The sequence below is a fragment of the Mobula birostris genome, chromosome 13 (genome assembly GCF_030028105.1).
Source record: "Mobula birostris isolate sMobBir1 chromosome 13, sMobBir1.hap1, whole genome shotgun sequence".
Classification (NCBI taxonomy): domain Eukaryota; kingdom Metazoa; phylum Chordata; class Chondrichthyes; order Myliobatiformes; family Myliobatidae; genus Mobula; species Mobula birostris.
Window position 1 is genome coordinate 73836120 of NC_092382.1, and position 10955 is coordinate 73847074.

A 10955-nucleotide genomic window follows, 5' to 3' on the forward strand; every position below is an offset into this window, starting at 1 on the left:
GCCCCCTCGTGTTAGCCGTTTCAGCCCTGGGAAAAAGCCTCTGGCTATCCACACGACCAATGCCTCTCATCATCTTATACACCTGCATGAATTTCCTGCATGATTGTCTCCAGGCTGAATAAGACGACGTGCTCACTGTGGTTTTGACGTTCTTCAAGGCTCCGGACGAAGTTGGTTAAACTCTTTCCCCGCTCTTTCCAACGTTTTGTGTAATCTCCACTAATTTCAAAGGACTGTGCTTCAGACAGCTGGATTGTTGCAATGCGCCTCTCAAGCCTGACAGCAGACTAGCGAATGAATTTTCGACAGAGCGGAGTCAGATAGAGTTGGCAGTATGATTCAGGGCTTTAGGGCTCCAGAGAATGATGGGGTCTAGAGTTTACGAGGAGGAGGAGAAATCAGACCAGCAGGATATGGCTACAAATGAAAGATCAGAAACATTTGGAAACTGGTTGAATGAAAAAAAAAGTGGTTAATTTCTGCAAATTACTGGTGGTAATCAACAGATCAGGCAGCAAATGTGGAGAGGAATAAATACACAACGTTTAGGCCGAGCTCCTTCAGTATGCTTAGCCTGTGAACTCCGCTGCTTATTTGCTGCCTGAACTGCAGAGTTCCTCCAGCATTGTGTGTGTGTGGGTCTCAGTATTTCCAGCAACTGCAGAATCTCTTACATTTGTAAGAGGATTGTACTTTGGCTTTAGATACACGGAATACCTGTTGATATTGAGCAAATCGTTTATGGGATCCGCTTTCTGTGTTAAAACAGCTACTGAGTACTCTACACAAAAAAAAAACGGAGGTCTGGACATGGAACCGAAGCTTGCCGGAACTTTTAATGGCACCGTGATTATCCAGAAAGCTCGGCATAACAATTATCGCCTTCGCTGAAGCACCGATCAAATGCGCAGGCGTCAGGGTTGATGTTTGTTCCCGAATATCGCGCATGCGCGCAGTACAGTAAAGGCCTCGGAAAATCGGCTCCAGGTAAGAGACAGTTTGCTGGTGGGGTTTTCAACACCGAATTCGGGATAATTATTGTGAGCTCCGGACACCGTGACCCGGAATCCCGGGACAGTCCTGATCTCTTCCCTCTCTCTCAGCCCCACGACCCGTACACGGGCCCCGGGGAGCTTCCCGCTGGTGAGGGAATGGGAACCGATGGATCTCTCAGACAGAGCTGAGCTCCAGCTGTCTAAATGCAAGGATTGGGAACTCGGAGAAAGGGAACAAATATTTTAAATCACCTTTGTTCTACCTCCTATCACAAACGAGAGAAAATCTGCAGATGTTGAAAATCCAAGCAACACACACGAATTGCTGGAGGAATTCAGCATTAGTACTCTTCCTTAGATGCTGCCTGGCCTGCTGAGTTCCTCCAGCATTTTGTGTGCGTTGCTTCTTCTACCTGCTCTTGTTCTGGACTTTTCTACTCGTGAGAGCACGTTTTGACCCACTCTCTCTGGGTACATAATTATAACAAACACTTTTGTCCTGGGCAACAAGTAGCTTTCACATCACAAATGTGCCGGACAGACTACTGCCTTTCCCTTTATATTCATTGGCATTGCCATCAATAAGCTCAGCACCGACAGTCACCTTGGGGGAGGGTTCAGGGGAAATATTTATGTACGATACAGAAACTGTGTGTATTGTGGTGATGCAAAAGTTGCTGGAGAATTTGCAAGTGGGAGGAAGTGGAGTGATATTTGGAAATCTGACTTTTAAAAGTGTCATTTAGCAAGCAAATCAGATATGGATGGTGTGCAAAAGCTGGAGTGAGAAAATTCTTCCTAACCCTCTACAGGCCTGCTACGTAGGTTGTGTGAGAGTGCAGATGAACGTGATCAAACCCAGAGGATATCAAAGTTCTTATTGACAGTGATTTACTAGCTGTTAAAATGAGTACCTCTATTTAAAGTTCACTGTGCACATATTGTTGTCACTGGGTAAAAATTGCACAGCACAAGATATTTTGGCACACGGCTCATTACAAATTAGATGGGACATTGGTGGGAAGGTGGGGAGACTTCAAGTGTCCTTGACAATCTCACCTGCTAGGTGTGCATCCAGCTGCAGCTTGTAACCCTGCACGTTAGGGAGTTTGAGCTGGAAATGGATGAATTCCAGATCATTTGGGAGTTGGAGGGGGTGATGGATATGACATGAAGAGAACTGAGTTACACCAAAGGTGCAGGACACAGGAAACTGGGTGAGAGTCAGGAAGGGGAATGAGGTTAAATAGCCATCACTGAGTACTCTTGTTGCTATCCCACACAACAGCAGGTGGACCACTTTAGAAACCGTTAGAGGGGATTACCTAGCAGAGGAATTTCAAAGGGCTGATAGAGGATTTGTTAGTTAGGGAATTAAAACTAGCAGAGATCTAATATACTAGTGGTGAGGCTTGTTAGCTAGTGCTAGTGTGTGGCAGGGGGTGGTGGTTAAATTAAAGTTGCAGGCGGGATTGGAGCCAGAATGGCAGAACAGATGGGTGGAGAGGGTGAATTGAAATGACTTATATCCTTAATATACACGAGGAGTAAAAATCTTTACATTAATTCTCCATCTAAATGTGCAATGTGTAATTTCTAGTAATCTATTATAAATAGTACAGTCATTATAACATAGAAATACAATTGCATCAGTAGGAATTAATCAGTCTGATGGCCTGGTGGAAGTAGCTGTCCAGGAGCCTGTTGGGCCTGGCTTTTATGCTGCGGTACCATTTCCTGAGGGTAGCAGCTGGAACAGTTTGTGGTTGGGGTGACTTGGATCCCCAATGATCCTTCGGGCCTTTATATGCACCTGTCTTTGTAAATGTCCTAAAGAGTGGAAAGTTCGCATCTACAGATGCGCTGGGCTGCCTGCACCACTCTCTTCAGAGTCCTGCGATTGAGGGAAGTACAGATCCCATACCAGGCAGTGATGCAGCCAGTCAGGATGCTCTCAATTGTGTCCCTGTGGAAAATTCTTAGGATTTGGGACCCCATCCCAAACTTCTTCAAGCTTCTGAGGTGGAAGAGGTACACAGCCACATACCACACAGCCGGTGTGCACAGACCAGATGAGATCCTAGGTGATGTTCATGCCGAGGAACTTAAAGCTGTTTCCTCTCTCAACTCCAGATCCATTGATGTCTCCATTCCTTCTGTAGTCCACAACCAGTTCCTTATTTTTTAGTGACATTGAGGGAGAGGTTGCTTTCTTGACACCCAGACAGATGTTGTTCAGACAAAGTCAGCAATCAAAAGGTTGAGCATGGTGTGATGACTGTGCAGAGCTGTGTTTTTCAGAATGCAAGAAGCATCGTAGGAAAGGCAGATGAGCTCAGGACATGGAATCATGATATTGTAGCCCTTACTGGGACTTGGTTGCATCCAACAGTCTGAGGGATTTAGAGGAACAAATTTGTAGAGAGATTGCAGACTATGCCAAGAAACATATGTTGATATAGTAAGTGATTTTAACTTTCCAAATATTGACTGGGTCGACCATACTGGAAAAGGACTATCTAGGGTAGAGTTTGTCAAATGTGTCCTTAATCAACATGTAGAATTCCCAATGTAGAAGTGTGCAAAAAGCTATTCGGGAATGATCCAGGGCTGGTGACAAAAATTAGTGTATGGGAACACTTTGTATCTGGTGCTCGTAATGCCATGAGATTCCAAGTCAATATGGAAAAAGAGAGGTCTGGACCACAGGCTGAGATTCTTGGGAGTCCTCGTACAGGATTCCCTTAAAGTTAACCTGCAGGTTGAGTCAGTAGTGAAGAAGGCGAATGCAATGTTTGCATTCATTTCTAGAGGAATAGAGTATAGGAGCAGGGATGTGATGTTGAGGCTCTATAAGGCGCTGGTGAGACCTCACTTGGAGTATTGTGGGCAGTTTGGGTCTCCTTATTTAAGAAAGGATGTGCTGACATTGGAGAGAGTACAGAGAAGATTCACTAGAATGATTCCGGGAATGAGAGGGTTAACATATGAGGAACGTTTGTCCGCTCTTGGACTGTATTCCTTGGAGTTTAGAAGAATGAGGGGAGGCCTCATAGAAATATTTCAAATGTTAAAAGGCATGGACAGAGTGGACGTGGCAAAGTTGTTTCCCATGATGGGGGAGTCTAGTACGAGAGGGCATGACTTAAGGATTGAAGGGTGCCCTTTCAGAACAGAAATGCGAAGAAATTTTTTTAGTCAGAGGGTGGTGAATCTATGGAATTTGTTGCCACGGGCAGCAGTGGAGGCCAAGTCATTGGGTGTATTTAAGGCAGAGATTGATAGGTATCTGAGTAGCCAGGGCATCAAAGGTTATGGTGAGAAGGCAGGGGAGTGGGACTAAATAGGAGAATGGATCAACTCATGATAAAATGGCGGAGCAGACTCGATGGGCCGAATGGCCGACTTCTGCTCCTTTGTCTTATGGTCTAAATTGCACAAAGGTCAATTTTGATGGTATCAGAAAGGATCTGACAAGCGTGGTTTGGGACAGGCTGTTTTCTGTCAAAGGTGTACTTGGTAAGTGGGAGGCCTTCAGAAGTCGAATATTGAATGTGTAGAGTTTATATGAGCATGCCAAATTAAAAGTTGAAAGGTAACTGGTGCAAGGATCCTTGGTTTTCAAGAGATATTGAGGCCCCAGAGATCTTGTTCCTCTAAATGCCTCGGACTGTTGGGTGCTACCAAGACTCATTAATGACGGCAAATCATAAATCAATGCCCTGAGCATATCTGATTTTCTTTTTTAGTTGTCTTCTGTTGGTTTTAAAAACTTTCCAGTAGTTTTTGTTGTATTATTTGCCCTCTCTTTGGCTTTTATATTGGCGTTGGCTTTGGCTTCTTCTTTCAGCCACGGTTGTGTCCTCCTGCCTTTCCAATGCTTCCACTTCTTTGGGATGTATCTACCATGCGCCTCCCGAGTTGCTCCCAGAAACTCCAGCCATTGCTGCTCCATCGTTATTCCTACCAGTTTCCCCTTCCAATCAAGTTTGGCCAGCTTCTCTGTCATAGAAACATGGAGAAATTCTGTGCAGAAACAGGCCATTTGTCCCCTCTGGACAATGATGAAAACATTTAAGCTGTCTAATGCAACCACCTGCACCGGAACCATCACCCTCCATACCCCTACCATCAAGGTACTTATCCCAGCTTTTCTTAAATGATGAAATTGATCTGGCATGAACCACTTGTGCTGGCATCTCATTCCACACTGTCACAACCATTTCAGTGAAGAGTTTTCCCACATATTCCCCTTAAATTTTCACCTTCACCACTTACCCATGACCACTGGTTATAGTCCCACCCAACCTCAGTGGAAAAAGCCTGCTTGCATTTACCCTCGTAATTCTGTATACTTTGAACAAACACTCAAAGCAATGTATAATTTCCTTGTTTATGTTCAGAGCCTTTTTTAGGTGTATAAGATGATGAGGGGCATTGATCGTGTGGATAGTCAGAGGTTTTTTCCCAGGGCTGAAATGGCTAACACGAGGGGGCACAGTTTTAAGGTGCTTGAAAATGTGTACCAAGGGGATGTCAGAGATAAGTTTTTCACACAGAGAGTAGTGGGTAAGTGGAATGCATTGCCAGCAATGGTGGTAGAGACGGATACAATAGGGTCTTTTAAGAGACTCTTCGATAGGTACATGGAGCTTAGGAAAACAGAGGGCTTTGCGTTAGGGAAATTCTAGGCAGTTTCTAGAGTAGGTTACATGGTCGGCACAACTTTGTGGCCTGAAGACTCTAATATGTTGTAGATTTCTATGTTCTACGTTAAACAGCGAAACAACATTGGCTGTCCTCCAATCCTCTGGTTCCTCCCCCTGTCACCAAGGATGATTTAATTATCTCTGCTAGGGGCCCCGACAATTTCTGTACTTACCTCCCGTAGGGTCCAAGGGAGCGCCTTGTCATGCCCTGGAGATTTATCCACCCTAATCTGCCTCAGGATAGCGAACATCCCCTCTTCTTTAATCTGTACAGGGTCCACGATGTTAATGCCGCTTTCCCACACTTCGATACATGCTGTGCCCATCTCCTGAGTAAATAGAGACGATCTTCCGCATCTACTTTGGTTCCAAACACGGATTGCCATTCTGGTCTTCCAGAGGACCAACTTTGTCCCTTGCAATACTTTTGATCTTAATGTATCTCTAGAACCCCTTAGGATTATCCTACATCTTTTTTGTGAGGGCAAACTCATGCCTTCTTTTAGACATTTTGATTTATTTCTTATGTGTTCTCTTGCTTTTCTTATACTCCATAAGAACCTACCTGCCTATCCCTGTTATGCAACTCTGTTTTGTGCTTCACCAGGGTCTTAATATCTCTTGAAAACCAAGATTCCCTACAGATTCTATCTTTACCTTTTATTCTGACAAGCACATACCCGCTTTGTACTTTCAAAATTTCACTTTGAAGGCTTCTCACTTACCAAGCACACCTTTGCCACAAAGCAGCCTGTCCCAGACCACAGTTGCCAGATCCTAGTGTCATAACTCCAGGTGTTGATCCATGCCCTGAACACATCCGCCTTTCCGACACTGCTCCTTGTATTGAAATATACAGGATTGAGCATATTCACTGCACCATGCTCAACGTTTTCATCCTGACTTTGTCTGAGGACAGAACAACAGCTGTCTCCACAACCCCTCCACTATCTGTTCTGTTATTCAGGCTCCCATTCCCCCTGCAACTTTAGTTTAACCCCCTTCCCCCACCTCCCACCATGCAGCTCTATCACCCCTTTGGCTTTCATCTCCCCGATCAATAAAAAGGAGGTGCATACCAGGTACAGGAAGATAGGAACAAATGAGATACTTATGAAGTTTGAGCCTCAGCTGTGGCAGCGTGTTTGTGTCCTTGAGCAAGGCACTTAACCACACATTGCTCCAGTGTCTGTGCGAGGAGTGGCGCCCCACACAGACTTCCAACCTGCACCTTGTAAGGCATGAAAATGCCTGATGCAAGCCTCTCATGGTCTGAGTCGACGTTCCTTCCTTCCTTCCTATGAAGTACAGGAAATTCAAGTGAACCCTTATGAAAGAAATAAAAGATGGCATGAGGTTGCCCCAGCAGACAAGGTGAAGGAGACTCCTCAGGGATTCTGCAGACATGTTAAGAGCAAAAACGTTGCAAGGGAAAAAAATAATCCTCTGGAAGATCAGAATGGTAATCCATATGAGGAGACAACATAGATGGGGGAGATTTTTTTTGCATCCGTATTTACACCGGAGATGGACACAGTCTATAGAAGTGAGGCAAAGCAGCATCAACTTCATGGACCCTGTACAGATTGCAGAGGTGGAGGTGTTTCCTGTCTGAAGGCAAATTACCATGGATAAATCCCCAGGGCCTGACAAGTTGTTCCCTGGGACCCTGTGGAAGACAAGTGAAGAAATTGTCGGGGCCCAAGCACAGATATATAAATCATCCTTAGTGACAGGTGAGGGACTGGAGGATTGGAGGACAGCCAATTTTGTTCCGCTGTTCAAGGCAGGCTCTGAAAGTAAACTAAGAAATTGTATGTTGGTGAGCTTGACATCAGTACTGGGAAAGTTATTGGAATGTATGTGCAGGAACCAGATATATAAGTATTTGGATAGATGTGGACTGATTAAGGATAGACAGCATGGCTTTGTGCATGGTAAGTCATGGCTAACCAATCTTATAGAGTCTCTCAAGGAAGTTATCAGGAAAGTGGATGAAGGCAAGGCAGTGGATGTTGTCTACATGGACTTTAGCAAGGCACTTGACAGAGTCTCATATGGAAGGTTGGTCAAGAAGGTTCAGTCACTCAGCATTCAAGATGAGATAGTAAATTGGATGAGACACTGTCTTTGGGAGAAGCCAGACTGTGGTAGCAGATGGTTGCCTCTCTGACTGGAAGCCTGAGACTAGTGGTGTGCCACAGGGATCAGTGTTGGGTCTGTTGTTGTTTGTCATCTATATCAGTAATCTGGATGACAGTGTGGTTCACTGGATCAGCAAATTTGTGGATGGCACCAAGATTGGTGGTGTAGTGGACAGCGAGGAAGACTATCATGGCTTGTAGTGCAATCTAGACCTGCTGCAAAAATGGGTTGTGAAACCAAAAAATGGAATTTAATGCAGGCAAGTGAGGGGTGTTGCTTTTTGATAGGACATAGGCTGTACTCAGTGACTGGTAGGGCACTGAGGAGTGTTGCAGAAGAAAGGGGATCTGGGAATACAGGTCTATATTTCACTGAACGTAGTATCACAGTTAGATAGGGACAGAAGTTAGAAGATGATTTCTCCAACTTGCGTTGACCCTCACTGTGACAGTGTGATGTCAGATCACACCTTGGTGACTAAAGTGATCTGGTGTGAAATGTTGTCCTTCACCCACTGATGGATTTTGTAAATGTTTTTACAGGTTAAAAACGACAAGGAATCTATCTACAGGAATCTCGAACACAACACGCCAGTTTTTCTGTCTCTGTCCAGATATTTAAGAACTGGAGTAAGAGATTCACTCGATCATCCTTCCTACTCAGACTGTGGGGAGGGATTCACTCGCTCATCTGACCGACTGGCACGCCTGTCACCTCACACAGGAGAGATCCCATTCATCTGCTCAGACACTGGGAATGGATTCAGTCCCTCATCTCAACTGACAGAATATCAGCAAGTTCACACTGGGACAAGGCCATTCACCTGTTCTGTGGGTGAGAAGGGATTCAGTCGGTCTTCCCACCTGTGGACACACCGGTCAGTTCACACTGGGCAGAGGCTGGTCATCTGCTGAATTTGTGGGGAAGGATTCACTCGGTCATCTGACCTGATGGCTCGCCAGTCAGTTCACACCGAGGAGCGGCCGTTCACCTGCCCAGACTGCGGGAAGGGATTCAGGTACTCATCTAAACTGAAGGGACATCAGAGAGTTCACACCGGAGAGAGGCCGTTCACCTGCTCAGACTGTGGGAAGAGATTCACTCGGTCATCACACCTACAGAGTCATCAGCGAGTTCACACTGGGGAGAAGCCGTTCACCTGCTCAGACTGTGGGAAGGGATTCACTTGCTCATATGAACTGAAGGTACATCAGAGAGTTCACACCGGAGAGAGGCTGTTCACCTGCTCACACTGTGGGAAGGGATTCACTCAGTCATCTCAACTGAAGGTACATCAGCGAGTTCACACTGGGGAGAGGCCGTTCACATGCTCAGACTGTGGGGAGGGATTCACTCAGTCATCCCACCTACAGAGACACCAGCGAGTTCACACTGGGGAGAAGCCGTTCACTTGCTCAGAATGTGGGAAGGGATTCACTGAGTCATCCAGCCTACAGAGACACCAGTCAGTTCACACTGGAGAGAGGCCGTTCACCTGCTCGGACTGTGGGAAGGGATTCACTCGGTCATATGAACTGAAGGTACATCAGAGAGTTCACACTGGAGAGAGGCCATTCACCTGCTCAGACTGTGGGAAGGGATTTACTCGGTCATCCCACGTACAGAGTCATCAGCGAGTTCACACTTGGGAGAGGCCGTTCACCTGCTCAGACTGTGGGAAGGGATTCACTGAGTCAACCAGCCTACAGAGACACCAGTCAGTTCACACTGAGGAGAGGCCATTCACTTGCTCAGACTGTGGGAAGGGATTCACTTTGTCATCTCAGCTACTGAGACACCAGCGAATTCACACTGGAGAGAGGCCATTCACCTGCTCAGTCTGTGGGAAGAGATTCTCTCGGTCATCCCACCTACAGAGACACCAGTCAGTTCACACTGGGGAGAAGCCGTTCACCTGCTCAGTCTGTGGGAAGAGATTCTCTCGGTCATCCAGCCTACAGAGACACCAGCGAGTTCACACCGGGTCGAGGACGTTCACCTGCTCAGATATTGGGAAGAGATTCTCTCAGCCATCTCCACCAAATGTGCATCATTGAGTTCTCACTGGGGAAAGGCCATACACTGCTGTGAATGTTGGAAGGGATTTGCTCAGTAAACTAAACTTGTGACACACTACAGGGTTCACACTGGGGAGGAAGTTTCAATAAGCTGCATACCGGATATTTGTCCATCACCGTTGCTGAATGCAATTTCGAGAGTGACTGTTGGTGCTGAACTCTGCAATTATTGCTGCTGGTCACCACACCCAGTTCTGCACCATCAGCAACCAGGACATGCCCTTTTCTCACTGTTGCCATCAGGTGGGAGATACAGAAGCCTGAAGGCACACACTCAGCGATTCAGGAACAGCTTCTTCCCCTCTGCCATCCGATTCCTGAATGGACTTTGAAAGCTTTGGACACTTTTTTAATATGCAGCATTTGTGTTTTTATACATTTTAATAATGTATTCATTATGCATAATTGATTTACTTGTTTATTTACTATGTTTTAATTTATGTATTATATTATTATCTATGCCAAAATATGTATTGCATTGAACTGCCGCTGCTAAATCAACAAATTTCACTTAAAATGCCGGTGATAATAAACCTGAAACCTGAAACCTGAAACCCTGGTCACTGGGCATGGGAGGAGTTTCTTCTGCTACACATTCACCTTTAATGGGACTGGAGTTTAATATTCTGGATCTGAAACAAATAAATCAGTTCTATTGTAAACTCTGTCTCTGGTACTTAGTGAATTTATAACACACCCTGTGTACAGTAAAGAGTCAACTCAGGCCGGCTGGACCCTGCCAGTGATTCTGTTCCATGACAGTCCTTTTCAATCCTCCCCTGTTGTTCCCCTCTCGCTCTCCCTGTGGTGATGGGTTCCAAAAGTCTCCACTCTGTGGGTGAAGAGGTTCCTCTTGAATTTTCTGCAGACTGAAGAAGTCAAGTAGACTGCAGTTCTGTCTGAGATGTTCTTCACCCCTCTAATCTCTGGACTGAGGAAGAATGACATTGGTAGTTAACCTCCTTATTCATGGCTCATTTCCACATTATGGGTCATTTTCCCTGCTTCTGAAGTGTTTACATAGAATA

The 10955-nt window shown here is 45.6% G+C and overlaps 1 protein-coding gene across 1 annotated transcript; it reads left to right on the plus strand.

Moving 5' to 3' along the window:
• Positions 1 to 932: 932 nt before the first annotated feature.
• LOC140206992 (uncharacterized) lies at positions 933 to 10556 on the plus strand. Its single transcript, XM_072275311.1, has 2 exons — positions 933 to 987; positions 8392 to 10556. The coding sequence occupies exon 2, from the start codon at positions 8800 to 8802 to the stop codon at positions 9904 to 9906; it is 1107 nt and encodes a 368-aa protein (XP_072131412.1). The 5' UTR covers positions 933 to 987; positions 8392 to 8799; the 3' UTR covers positions 9907 to 10556.
• The last annotated feature ends 399 nt before the right edge of the window (positions 10557 to 10955 follow it).